This window comes from Phascolarctos cinereus, unplaced genomic scaffold (genome assembly GCF_003287225.1).
Source record: "Phascolarctos cinereus isolate Bilbo 61053 unplaced genomic scaffold, phaCin_HiC Scaffold_9;HRSCAF=440, whole genome shotgun sequence".
Taxonomy (NCBI): Eukaryota; Metazoa; Chordata; class Mammalia; order Diprotodontia; family Phascolarctidae; genus Phascolarctos; species Phascolarctos cinereus.
Window position 1 is genome coordinate 184,147,576 of NW_027556402.1, and position 15,010 is coordinate 184,162,585.

The 15,010-nt window shown below is 37.9% G+C and overlaps 1 protein-coding gene across 6 annotated transcripts in view; it reads left to right on the top strand.

The window, feature by feature from the left end:
• The window catches only part of RAB28 (RAB28, member RAS oncogene family), a 152,332-nt gene that overhangs the window by 20,578 nt on the left and 116,744 nt on the right, over window positions 1-15,010 (top strand). For all 6 annotated transcript variants that reach the window (XR_002325848.2, XM_020993195.2, XM_020993191.2 and 3 more), the window contains exon 4: window positions 7,641-7,770. Coding sequence is in view for 5 of the 6 variants with exons in the window: in XM_020993195.2 (XP_020848854.1) it covers window positions 7,641-7,770 (130 nt within the window). In the remaining variant the exon portion in view is untranslated. The remainder of the gene's footprint in view (window positions 1-7,640; window positions 7,771-15,010) is intronic.

Consider the following 15,010-nt stretch of genomic DNA (forward strand, 5'->3'; position numbering starts at 1 on the left):
GAATAGAGAATCTGTTTTCTAGTTGTCTTCTTGGATTTTTCATTAATTTGCCCATTAATCATTAAGCACTTATTAAATGTCCCCAGGGGCTAGGAACTGTGCCATGCTAAGGGGAAACCAAATAAAAAAATTAATAATCTTTGCCCACAAGGAGGTTATACCTACTGGATGTGTAAGGATGGGGACAGTATGTTGTTTACAAATAACTAAATGGAGGGGTTACAGTGAGGCAGCAGGGTACAGTAGAAGAAGCTGACTCTGCAATCAGAGGACTTTGTTTCAAATCCCACTTTTGACATGTAGTCCTTTGTGACCTTGGTCAAGTCCTTCCTGAGCCTCAGTTTCCTTATCTGTAAAATTGAGGGAGATGGGGTTGGACTAAAAACCTTCTGAGGTCCCGTCCAACTTTTAATCTGTAATTTTATGAAATACAAAAGGATTGGGGGACATTGGGGGAATCAAGAAAGGCAAAATGAGGATATTCTTGTGCCAATCCTTGAAGGGAACTAGAGGTTCCAAGAGGCAGTAATGAGTAGGTGAAGCATTCCAGGCATGGGTGACAGCCTGTGCAAAGGAGGTAGGGATTGGGAATGTCTGAAAGTTGGGATCAGCAAGGAGGCCCATGAGGCTGGAGCATAAGACTATGTAAAAGGAGGGTGTGTGTAATCAACCACAAAGTTAGGCTAGAGCTTGACTGTGAATCACTCAGTCTACCAGCAAGCATTTATTAAGCTCCTGTTATGTGTCAGTCCTGTGCTAGATGGTGGGAATATAAAGTTAAAAATGAAATGGTCCCTGCCCTCAAGGACTTTACATTCCGTCAGGGGAGGCTGTGGGGTGTGTGTGTGTGTGATATAAAATGTATGTATGTATATATCATATACACATACACATAGATATACACACATGAAGTAAATGCAAGGTAATTTTTTTTTGTCAAAGGCTCTAACAATTGGGGGGTATCAGAAAATGCTTTGTGGAGAAGGTGGTGCCTTAGCTGAGTTTTGAAAGAAACTAGGATTCTAACAGGTGGGAGTAAGGAGAGAGTTCATTCCAAGCTTGAGGCATGACTACTGCAAAAGCATGAAAATGGAAAAAGTATACTGTGTGTAAAGAAGAGAAGCAAGGCTAATTTGGCTGGATTATTGAGTGTGAGAAGTAGACTAATATACTATAAGGCTTGAAAGGTATATTGGAACCAGGTTATAAAAGTCTTTAAATACCAAACAGGGGAGTATATTTGGGGAGTGTATAGTTGATCATTAAGACAATAGAAGCCCTTGGCATTTATTGAGTGGAGGAGTGACATGGTCAGACTTACATTTTAGGAAAATCACTTTTGCAGTTGTGTGTGAGTGTGTGTGTGTGTGTGTGTGTGTGTGTGTGTTTTAACTTTTGCAATTATATGTATGTGTATCTGTATAGAGAATAGCAAGGAGAGAAAAGATTTTCTTAAATGAATAATACAAAGAAAACAATAGAATGGGAAAGACACGATATCTCTTCAGGAAAATTAGAAATATCAAAGGAATGTTTCATTCAAAATGGGCATGATAAAAGACAAAAATGGTAGAGATGTGTAACAGAAACAGAAGAGATTAAGAATAGGTGGAAAGAATACACAAAAGAACTATACAAGAAAGAACTTAACATTACCAGTAACCACAATGGTATGGTGCCTAATCTAGAGCCAGACATTTTAGAGAATGAAGTCAAGTGGGCCTTAGGAAGTCTTACTGACAGTGAATCTAGTAGAGGTATTGGAATTCCAGCTGAGCTATTTAAAATCCTAGCAGACGATGCTCTTAAAGTGCTCCACTCACTATGCCAGCAAATTTGCAAAACAACAGTGGCCACTGGATTGGAAAAGATCAGTTTACATCCTAAATCTAAAGAAGGGCAATGAATGCCAAGGAATGTTCAAATTACTGAACAATTGTGTGCATTTCCCGCACCAGCGAGGTTATGCTTAAGATTCTGAAATAGAGGCTTTGGCATGTTAAACCAAGAATTACCAGAAGAGTAGGCTGGTTTTTGAAAAGGCAGAAGAACTAGAGACTAAATTGCCAGCATTTGCTGAGAATGCAAGAGAGTTCCAGAAAAACATGCTTCTGCTTCATTGACTACATTAAAGCATTTGACTGGATCACAACAAAATGTGGCAAGTCCTCAAAGAGATGGGAGTACCAGATCATCTTGCTTATCTCCTGAAGAACCTGTGTATGGGCCAAGAAGCAACAGTTAGAATCGAACATGGAACCACTAACAGGGCTGTATATTGTCACCTTATTTATTTAACTTATATGCAGAGTACATCATGCAAAATACCAGGTTAGATGAATTAAAAGCTAGAAATAAGGTTGCTGTGAGTCTCATATATGCAGATGATACCTCTCTGGTGGCCGAAAGTGAAAGAGAAGTCTCTTGATGAGGGTGAAAGATGAGAGTGTAAAAGCTGGCTTGAAGCTTAACATAAAAAACCCAAGAACTTGGCAACTGGTCACATCACTTTCTGGCAAGTAGAGGGAGAAGAAATGGAAGCAGTGTCAGATTTTATATTCTTGGCTCAAAGATCACTGCAGATGGTGACTACAGCCATAAAAGTAAGAGAAGCTTGCTCCTTGGAAGAAAAGCTATACAAATCTGGACAACATACTAAAAAGTAGAGACGTCACCTTGCCAACAAAGGTCTGTATAGTCAAAGCTAGCTTTTTAGTAGCAATATATGGCCGTGAGAGTCGGATTGTAAGGAAAGCTGAGTGCCACAGAATCAGTGCTTTTGAATTGTGGTGCTATAGAATTTTGAGAGTCCCTTGGATAGAAAGGAGATCAAATCAGTCAATACTTAAAGCAATTAATTCAGGCTATTCACTGAAAGGTAATACTGAAGCTGAAACTGAAATACTTTGGTCACATAATGACAAGATGGGACTCATTGGAAAAGACCCTGATGTTGAGGAATATTAAAGGCAAAAGGAAAAGGGGATGGCAGAGGATGAGATGGATAAACAGTGTCATGGAAACAATGAACACGAATTTGGACAGGCTTCACAGATGGTGGAACAAAGAAGGGTCTGGTGTGCTATGATGTATGGGGTCACAAAGAGTTGGACGTGACTGAACATCAACGATATAACAATGCATCTGTAATGCAATCCATAGCACATACAAACATACATAAATGTGTGATATATCCACACGTATAGGTTTACCCATACATAGATATATCCACATGTATAGGTTTACCCATACATAGAGGGTAAACAGGTGATGATTCTGTTGGGAAATTGAGACTTTCTGGCTAAGTTGGCCACCAGAATAGAAGCAGACTCTTTAGCTTTTATATGCCTAATTCAGCAAAAACCTTAAATTTACATGAGACTGTATAATTATCAAGAAGTCCAATGAGAAACTACAGTGAGTGACGTCTTTCAGTCCAGAATTTTTCCAAAATTCAGCTAGAAGTACACAGGCAGTAGAAAAGGAAGTCACGAGCAAAGCCAAGGCAGGCAAACAAATAAGTAAACAGCCTCCCAATGTGACCAGTGATAGGCCAGAGGTATGCATTTCTGTATGTAGACTCAGCAAACGTAGAGATTTCTTCCAGGAAAGCCCCAGGGTGATGAGAAACCCACTGCAGTGACCTTGGAAGCCACCAGGAGGGGGGTAGTGACCTTTGAAGGTCAGCAACACTTTGATTGGGGTAGCCCAATAGCCCAAGCACCCCACTGATATGCCAGAGAAGGCCCCAAAGATGCAGCAATCTGATCTTCAGAAATCTGGAGGTGGCCTAACCCTAGGAGCTGGAAGTCTTTGTTGGAACCCAGGTGACAATGAGTGAGACCAAGAAGAGCCTGATCCAAAAGTGCAGTGGTGGGAGGATCTTGGCCCTGTTAGCCAGTGAAGAAAGAGTTGTAGAATGAATAAATTAGATAAATCAAATAAGACACTACTGTAAGAGATTATTATAGATCTGGAGATGCCCCAAAATAAATCTGTAACACCTGTAAGCAGAGAATCAAAGGAAAAAATGGATTTTCCACAAGGACTGTATGAGTGCCCAGAAGAAATGTTGCAAGAGAGAAGAAAGGAAGTCAAAACTTTGGAAGAAAGAATTGGAAAGAGAATAATAACGTAGAAAGTGGTAAACCTTACCTGAGTAACTCTCTGAAAATTAGAATAGACAAGATAGAAATTAATGACTCTATGAGACAGCAAGTGCCGGGAGTACCTGTGTTCCCTGGCTGTGGTCTGATGCCAGTAGAGTGTGAAGAGAGAAAGAATCACGGGCCAGGTGGGAGCAGTGAAGAACAAACTCTGTTTATTGATCTGAGGGCTCAGGCTCATATAGTACTGGATCAAGCAATAGTAACATTATTATTCATGAAAAGTACAAATCTAATTCAGTGATTTCCTTGCTTCCTTGTACCTTGTCTGTTACATTCTTTCCTGCGTCCTGTCCTGTACCCCATCCGTTTCCTCCCTTCCTGCAACTTGTTCTCAAGAGACAGAACAGGGGGGTGGTGAGCCGACATCCTGAGTTTCACAGCTGTCAGGCTTAGTACAATCTACAGGTAAGACCCGGGCTGGCCTAAGCCCTCCAACTCCCCAAAGCCGGCCCTCTACAAGCAAGAAATAGTATAACAAAATGAAAACATTGAAAAAAGTAGAAAAAAAAAAATATATATATTATAAGGTTTCCAATATAAAACACCTACTGAACTGGAAATTGAGTCAAGGAGAGATAACTTAAGAATCAGTGGAGTCCCTGAAAGCCATGATTTAAAAAAAAAATCCTGGATGCTATATTTCAAGAAATCAAATGAAAACTGCCCAGAACAGTTTGAACCAGGGGGCACCTATTGAAAGAAATCTCAGAAGGAAAAGTAAGGTCAGGATCAAAAAAGACCTGGTAGCTTCTAGTGAAAAAAGAGGAAATCTTAGAATATAATATTCCAAAAGGCAAAAGAGAGAGACTTACAAACAAGAATAATTTACCTTGCAAAGCTGACTACAATCCTGTAGGGGGAAAAATTGATCTTTGATAGAATAGAGTGCCTTCAAACAATTCTCATGAAAAGATTAGAGCAGAGTAGGAACTTTTAAATGTAAGCATAAGAGTCTAGAGAAACCTAGAAAGGTAAAATTATTTGAGAAATCAGACGGGGTATGGTGATGTAGTGCAAGTACTCTCTTTGTGGAGAAGAAACAAGTGTCCTTGTAGAACCTTACTGTGTTCAGAGAATACTGATGGGGTTAAATTAAAAAAAAAATGGAGGACCTGGGAATCTCTTGTTTCTGTTTCTGAGATTTGAGAGTGGTGACAAAAGGTAGGATAAAACCAGGAGTACACTTGTATAGAAAGGAGGAAGAATGGGGTTGAACTTGTAGTTTCTCATAATAGGGATACTAGAGAACAAAGAGTATAGGAACATGGAGGAAGGAATGAGGGAATAGGCATTAGGTGAACCTCACTCTTACCTAAAGTGGATAAAGGAGGGTTCAGCACATACTTATACAAATAATTTGGTGTAGAAATACATAAGACTCAACAGGGAAACAAGTGGGGTTAGAAAGAGGGAGAGGGTGAAGATTAAAGACAGGAGTGATGACTTTATGACTTTCTCCTTTGGAGTTTAGCAGAAGTCAGGTCAGAATGAAGAAGGCAGATTGTGGAAACGATCCAGGTTTCATTTGGATGGGTGTGAGGGGTTGGGACAGGAGAGTTCAGATATTCAGGCCTAGTTCAAGGGCAGTGTAAAGTTGAACTAGTTTTAAATAAAAGATCAAGATTTGACGGTGTGAACTTGAGGCAAGAGTTGGAGTGGAAAAGAAGTGAGTTGCCTGACCTGACAAGGAGGGGTAGAGTGATTGGAAATTGCTGTGGGTTAGGAGGAGAGGTTTAGTAGGATGAATGAAACACAGAGAGAAATGGAAGGATAGTGGAAAAAGCACTGGGTTTAGAGGCAGAGGATCTGGGTTTGAACTCCATCTATGACAATTATTACCTATGTTACCACAAAAATTCAACCAGATGGACTGTGAAATTCTTTCCAGTTCTGTATCTCTGATCCTCTGATCAGAGAAAGGAAATTCAAACAGATAAATGTATTATGTAATTAAAATGCTTATGGATGATGTTGAGATCAAAGGAATGAATGTCTTTTTGTTTGATTGAGATAGAGTGCATGTGCAGATCATAGGAGCTGAAGAGGTTGATGAACTGGGAAGAAGTCCCCAAGTTGATAAAATAGGACTTGATGTGGATAAGAAGGAAATTATTTTGAAAGCTAATACGTTTTTTGAGGTTTTTATCGCTGATCTTTATCACTGAGAGTGTGTCCATTATATGTTAGAGCATTCCACTTTCTGTATTCCATTTTAAATAAAATGGAAGCCAGAAGTAGATTAAATAACTGACTTAGTAAAATAGTCCATCAAAAACAGGATAGATAAGTAAGGTGGAAATTCAGGATATACTTGAATACCTAAAGTTAACAAAAGATAAACACAGTTAATAGAATTGGGAAGTGCTAATTAGACACACACACACATACACACACACACACACACACACATATCTATCTATCTATCTATCTATCTATCTATCTATCTATCTATCTATCTATCTATCTATATTACAGGAAAAAACATGAGCCACTGAGGACCAGTTATGGAGCTTTCATTATGAGTAGAGTCACCACTGGCAGATATTTGACTACAAGTTGAATGGGAGTCAGTAATATAGCTATACACACATGCATAATGATGAGATGTATTAAGGGATATTATAAGCAAGATCCAGCAAACTTGGAATTGTTTAGATATTTATTAGAATATTATATCTCTTCTTTGAAAGAGTATATAGGAACACTGAAGATGGTTTTGGAAAGAAACAATAGAAGTGACTAAAGGGATGGAAAATAGGACCTTTTAGGAAAGATTAAGGAATTGAGCTTTTGTTCATTCTGGAAAAATAAAGACTTATCTTCACATATATGTATTTGGGGTGTGTGTGTGTAGTATTTGCCATAAACAGAGGACCAAACAAAAATTGACTTAAATGGCAAATAGAAAATTTAGTCACTGAAGTAAATTACTGAGGGAGGTTATGGACTATTCAGCCTTGGGAGATGTTTAAAATACCATCAGCAGATAGTTATTTGTTGGGTAGTTTAGCTGTCTGAAGCGTATATTCATTTACTTCTTTGCATATTTATTTTACTCACTTTACTGTAGTTTACTAAACATTATTCTAGGAATCTTATTAAATGGATAATCTTTATGTACTTTTTGTAAAATCCATAGACTCCATATTTCAATATTTTGTCATACCTTTGTGATCTTGAGAAAGTCACTTAACATCCTTGGGTTTCGATTTCCTCATCTGTAAAATGTGTTTGTTAGGTAACATCTGAAATCGTTATGTAGCTCTAAATCTATGTTCTTAAGGTAATTAAGAATTATGCAATACTAGGTGCTCATTTGGCCTATATTCACTTTAAAGTCTGTTCTGGAACTTTTGTATGATGGCATCTGAGATCCTGTAGAAGTCATCTTGTTTTGAATAACTTTAATATATCTTGCTTATCTACTGACAGTTGATAGTTTATAAATATGCTGTAACTCTTTTGCAACAGGGAGTTCTCTTGGTATATGACATTACAAATTACCAAAGCTTTGAGAATTTAGAAGATTGGTATAACATGGTGAAGAAAGTGAATGAAGAGTCAGAAACACAACCATTGGTGGCCTTGGTGGGCAATAAAAGTAAGTTTTTTTTTTTATACTAACATATAGTAACATTTTCTTTACTTACAATAAGTATGAAAGAATAGTTAAGATGCTTAGATTTATAGAAATTTGTAGAAATATAGCCTTCATAGAATTTCCAGATTGTGAGAACTGAAAATATTCCTTGATGTGTATACAGTTTTTTTCAGCATCTGTTATAGTTGGTTGATCCTGCCGTGACTACTTTAACCAATTCTCTTAAGGTAAATGCAGTACTGACAGTGTTCACTTAGGCTTCCTGAGTTATGCACATGTAGTATGGATTATTAAGAATAGCAGCAGAGCTACAGATTTTGCGACTACCTGATTGCTTGTATACTCTGCCCCAGAGATTTTTTTTTTGAAAGATGTGGCTCCTAAAGTGATTCTCTGCCTTAGGGAAAGAGGTAGTTATATTTTGACGTCCGATACATAACTTTTTTCATTTTTCATTATTTTCTTTGCTAAATATTAGGGAATTTGTATTAAAATACTAGATCATTCTGCGTTCTTCTGCAAGTGGATTATTCTGGGTGCATGGGTAAGTGGTGATACACTGCATTGGAAGATGAAAATTGTGGTTGGATAATTTTTTGGAAATTATTTTTAAGGTTGAAATATGGTATGTGGGAATTTGAAGCTGATTTCTCTTTTATATTCAGCAGTAGAGTACTATCATATTCCATGTCCTGAAACCTGAGAGGCTAGAGAAAGAGTTTAAGGGTGAAGACTATAATATAGTTGTTCAGTGTTTAATATTCATAGGACAGTGGCCTGCTGCTTTCTGTCTCACTTGAAGTTAGAACAAGAAGAAATTGTAGCATGAGGGAATTAAGTTTAGGTGTAAGGAAATATTTCCTGCCAATGAAAGTTGTTAAATATTTGAGTGTGCTACTAAGAGAATTATCTTCTCCAAAGGCCTTTTAAAAAAAGTAAGTTATTTGTTGTGGAATGGTTCAAGTATAGTTCTTTCTGAAGATAGGACCCAAGTTTCTCCTGCTTATATTATTCTGTGAATATAGATTGATATAGATTTATTAAAATGGGGTAGGACAAGATGGAGAGAATTTATTGTGTTTCTAGTGTAAGAACTTACCATGATTCAGATAAAAATTTGATTGTGCTTTCTAGAAAATAATTTTGCCCATCCTGACATGGTTTGATTTGAGTAGAAAATTTCATTGTTTTTATAAAGCTTTAGCCAGCTTTCTTTGCATTATATAATACTATTTGCATTCTTCCTTCATCTGCTTTCTGTGGAACCTTGATTGAAAGTGATTGCTAATCATTTTACTGCAATCCTCTTTATTTTTATTTTTTTTGAGGCAGAGTTAACTGACTTGCCCAGGGTCACACAGCTAGTAAGTATCTATGAGGCCACATTTAAATTCAGGTCCTCCTGACTTGAGGGCTGGTGCTCTGTCCACTGCACTACCTAGCTGCTCCTACCTTTTAAAAATCATAGTAAGTTTAGATGACCTTTTCTTTATCCTGTCAACATGCCAGTCTCCACTTTAGGCCATCTTCTCTTAGTTCCAGACTCAGTCGTTATGTATGATTGAACTTGTATGTAATAAACTTTTTTCTGTAATCTTTTGGGAAAATGTTCAGAGGGTGAAGACTGGGGAGAATTTTGTTTTAATTTTTCTCGTAATCTGATCACCATCTGGGCAAGAGATAAATATTCCCTCTTTCATGGTATATTGGCATGGTTATTTATATACATTATGTTGTATGTTTATGCTATGTCCTGAGGCATCTAAGCATTGGTCACTGTCAAAGACAGGATATCAGACTAGATGCACCATTGGTCTGTTCTGGTGTTGCCATTCCCAGGTTTTAAAAACAAATATTTATGCAAAAATACACTAACTCATTGTTTGAGTATGCACAAAAATCCAGCATTTTCATATAGCTGCCTTGGCTATAATCCCTTTCTTATGTGTATTATAATAGGGTCTTTCAGTTTGAGATCATATAACAGAGCATGCAGTCACATAGAGTGGCACATACGTGAAATGAAGAGATTCTAGGACAAAATTTAGTCCCCTTTCTACTAATTTACTTCATAGTCTGTCATTTTGCCTGGTATCACATGTTCTTGTGATGAAAGATCCTTCAACTAAAATTATTAGGATCATAGCTTTGTGTTTCCAGAATAACGTGTGATTTGAATTTCAAACCTGAGGTTATGTTAGAATGTGCATTTTTTTCTTAAAGGAAAATTTATATTTATATGAAAAATGAAATAACTGAAAAATATAGACAGTTGGACCTAAAGCAGTAGAAACATGGAAAACCACATACAGCTTTATTCTGTCTTCATCACTATTGAAATAGAATCAAGTTTTCCAAGCTCGGTTTGTATTTAATTTGTACTGTTCTTGGCAGCCTAAATTCTAGAAAATAAGTGTTAAAAACTAATATATTTTGTAGGTACTAGGAAACATTGGCAGTAGTAGGCAAGAATTTTTAGCCCAGTTAAACACGTTTACGTGATTACATGGATAAGTCAGAGAAAAAAAATGGCGTAAACTGTTTGCTTTAGACAACCGATTTCCTCATTGCTTTATTAATTTTCCCGTTCATTCATGTCTCTTTACTTTTGCTTACATGGTTTTGTCTACCTGGAGCTCTTTCACCTCTTCTCCACTTCTGTAAATCTTAGTTTTTGTTCAAGGTCCAGCTCAGGTTCTATTTTCTCTATTAAGTTGATTTCCCCTTTCCTCAGTTATTGCTCCCTTCCTTGGATTCCCATACCTCCGATTGCCTGTAACACTCTGTTACTTAGCATATGCCAAGCATATTGCTTTTTATGAATACATCCTGTTTCACCAAACAAGACTGTACTATAGTCCCTTCCAGAATAAGGACTCTAACTTTAACAAAGCTCAAAAGAAATGAGTGCTTTGTGAACCTTAAATAAATACTATATAAATACTTTGAAAAGCAATACAATTTTAAATAATACATGTTAAATATCAGCATTGCTTTAAAAATAATGCAACCTTTTGTGCCCTGAGGGACTAGCACCGTGACTTTAGAAATAATAGGTGCTCAATAAATGTCTGATGATGATAATGATTAAAGAGGTGGTTCCTCCAGAAATCCTTTCTTATAGTTTTCTGTTGCACAACCAGGGTAGGCCCTGGTGATTTTTTCTTGGGGATGGGGTGGGGTCTGATTTCAAGACCAGCTCTCTATCCAGTGTATGACCAGCTAGATAAGTTTCTTGAGGACATGGGACCTTGATATACTCTTTGTATTTTCCATGAAAGGCAATTTGGTAGCATAGATAGTGAACTGGCTTCTAGGAAGAACTCCAGCCTTAGGCATACACTTGTATGATTCTGGGTGAGTCATGTAACTTCTCAGTGCTCTAGGCAGTTCCCTAAGACTTAAGTTGCAGAGAAGTTGCTGGTCTACATTGGGAGAGGGAATTACCTCACCTGAGATTTCCTATACCAATAAAGTCACAGGTCCTTCCCTATTCCTCATATGTGTACCTTGCACATTAGTACTTAACAATACTATTTTGATTTGTTTTTTTTTAATTTATGCCTAAAGTATATTTTGATATTTATGCATTTTACTGTGATTAGAATTGGTACTTGGTAATCTCCTCAATCCCACTCCCAGCCATTGGTAGTAACCAGTCAATCAGCAAACATTTATTGAGCGTCAACTATGTGCCCTGCAATGTGCTAGGCATTGGGAATATAAAGATAACAAGGAATCAGGCCTTGCCCTGAAGAAACTTCTGTTGGGGGAGATAGCATATACATATATAAATATATACAGAATAAATAAAAAATATACGATAACTGAGAGGTGTAGGAAGATGACAGTTGGAAGGGGTCAGGGAGGGCTTCATGTGCTCTCTTCATAGAAGATAGCCCTTTATTTGGTTCTTGAAGGAAGTAAGGGATTTTACAAGATAAAATTGATGGAATGAATTCCAGACATGGGAGATAGTCAATGAAAAGATCTAGACTAGAGTTGGGAGCTGTAATGCTATATGTGAGGAGCAGAGTGAAGTCCAGTTTGGATGGATTGTACGGGGCAAGAAGGGAAATGGTGGCTTATGAGGCTGGAAAGACAGGATGGGCTAGGTGATGAAAGGCCTTCAGAGCCAAACCATGGCATTTGTATTTGATCTTAGAGGTAATAGGGAGCCACTGGAGTTTGATTGGAGGACTGAAATGTGCTTAAGGAAAATTGCTTTGGCAGCTGAGTGGAGAATGGATTGAAGAAGGGAGAGACTTAAGGTAGGCAGACCAATTAGAAGGCCAGAAATAAATCCAGGTGAGAAGTGTTGAGGATCTGAACTAAGGTGGTGACTGAGTGAGTTAAGAGAAGGGAATGCATGTGAGAGATTTTTTTAGAGACAGACATGGCAAGATTTGTCAATTGATTAGATATATGGAGTGAATGAGAATGAAGAGTTGAGGATAACACCCAGATTGTAAAGGTGAGAGATTGGAAGGATGGTGGTAACCTTGACACAGACTGAGAGAGGGGTAGGTTTGAGTAGCAATAGAAATTGTTTTGAATGTACTGAGTTTGAGATATGTATGGGATATCCATTTTGAAATGTCCAGTAGGCAGTTGGTGATACTGGTCTGAAGCTTAAGGGAAAGACTAGGGCTATGCATAAACATACACAGACATGGATAGGTATATGTATATATACACATACATAAAATTATTTGCATAATGATAATAATTTAAAACCATGGAAGCTGATGATGTCTCCAAGAGAAAAAGTGTAGAGTGAGAAGACAAAAGAAGGCCAACACAGAGCTTTGGAGTCTATGCACGGTTTGGGGGTGTGATATGAATGGATGAGTTAGAAAAGGAGTCTGAGAAATGGTCAGACAGGTAGGAGGAGAACCTGGGGAAAGTAGTCAAGAAAACTGGTGAGAGAAAGTATCTAGAAAGAGAGGGCCAGCAGTTTCAAATGCAGTAAATAGGTTGAGAAGAATCAGGATTGAGAAAAGACCATCAAATTTGGGAATGAAGAGGTCACTGGTAACTTTGATGAGAGTGATTTCAAATGAGTGATGAAGTCAGAAGTCAGCTTGCAAAGGCTTGAGAAGAAGTGAGAGGAAATGGAGAGAATGGATTTAGACAGATTTTTTTCTAGGAGTTTAGCTGAGAAAAGGTGACGTGGTATATAGCTTGAAGGGTTGGTGAGGTATCTAATGATGGTTTTTCAATGATGGGAGAAATTCAACATATTTGTAGCAAACAGAAGGAACCAGTATATAGGAAGAGATTGAAGGTTGAAGGTGGGAGATAATTGAAGGGACATACTGAGGAAGATGGGAACAAATGGGATTAAGGGCACATTGAGAAAGGTTGACATGGTGGAGGAGAAGGGCTGCATCATTATTTGAGACTGGAGTAAAGGAGGAGATAGGGATGATATTAAGGGATTTTGAGATGAAAGAAAAGAAAGCAAAGATTTTGAGAAGGAAAGAAAAGAGCAAACAGTCAATGATTCTGTTTTCTCAATAAAAGTATGAGGTGAGGTCCTCTGCTGAGTGGATGAAAGAGGTGAGGTGTGGCAGGTATAGGGAGAGAAATTTGGGACAGAATGTAGAGGGTAACATCAAAAATCGATTAGGGAGATTTAAAAGGTTTGCCTTTAATAAAGGCCCAGGTGAAGTCAGATAACAAATATGTATTGGATCCATTTGGCTCTGTTGTGTGACTTCCTCTTGCTCTCCTTGATAATGTGAGTAAAAGCTTAAGGAATGAATGGTGGGAATAATCCAAAGTTGGCATTTGCTAAGGAATGAGCATCAATAGGACAAGGGAGCAAGTGATTCAAGAGTAGAGGACAGGGTACAGTTGAACTGTTTAGCTATAGGGTGAGGATTGAGAAAGGAGGAAAATGAAGTCATAGCAGGGGTAATGGTCTAAGAAAGTACTGAAAGCTAAAAAAAATTGGAGATCACAATGATAACAAAGAATAGATTTAGGAGGGGGAAAGAAATACAGAGGTCAAATGATAGGTGATGATGTAAGAAATGTCATTTTTTTTTTCATCATTGAAGTGGAAAACTTGGGGATAATAGTAAAATCTAGAGTTTGACAATCTCCTTGTGCCTGACGTTGAATGGAAGAGTATAAATCATGATATTTGGGGAGAATGAGGAACTGAGAGATTAGAACAGGGGTGAGGAGCCTAAGCTTTAAGGCCACATGTACCCTTCTAGATCCTTGAGTGAGGCATTTTGACTGTGTCCAAGTTATGTAGAACAAATCCTTTTATCAAGAGAGTTTGTTCAGTGAAGTTTGGCTTCAGTAAAAGGGCTGTACTTGAGGACCTAGGGGGCCACATGTAGTCTTGAGGCCCCCGGTTCCTTACCCCTTGTTTAGGGTGCATGAGGGAGCCCTCAGCATGTTTGTTAAAGTTTTCCACTGGAAAGGCAGTAGGTGGAGAGGAGAGGAAGACAGTGAGCCAGATATTGAATTCCTTGAGAAAGGAGAGATAATGACTTCTAGGTTGGTCAGTAGTAAGCACCAAGATCTGGATTGGGTAATAACATTTTTATAGAGTGAACTTCAAAGGAGGAGAATTTGCCAAATGATGGCTGCAAAGGGAGACTTTAGAAATGGAGGGCAAGGAGTATTCGAATGTCACCATCATCCCAGACCAATGTGATTGGAGGTAGAATGGGAGAATGCGAAGCTAGTGCTGGATAAGATAGCTAGAGATTCATTGTTACTGGGGGAAGCCCAGTTTCTTTGAGTTTTAAAAGATGTAACACAAGAAGTCCAGAATGAAGGGAAGTTTGTTAATTATGGATGTTGAATTCCTGAGGCCACAATAGAAAGGTCAAGCACAGGAGGGGGTAGGGTTGAGGTGGATGGCTGTGAGAGAACAGGAGCTGTGGAGAGGGAATGGTTTATTTTCTCTTTAGTAGCTGGTGGTTAACTACTGCAGAGATCAAGACAGTAATTGGTGCTGGGAGATTGCTAGTCATGGGGAATAGCAGTGTATGGCAGCAGCTCTGCTAAATGGTAAATAATTGTAAGATGGAATATGCTAAAGGATTTGTAACGTAGATCATATTATCAGTTACCTCTCTTAATGAATCTTTTTGTTCCATTAGATTAGGTTTAGCCTTCAGGAATAATGTCAACCAAAAGGTAAAAGTTTATGGTGGCATTCTTCTTTTTTAAATAATATTTTATTTTTTTCTAGTTACATGTAAAGATAATTTTT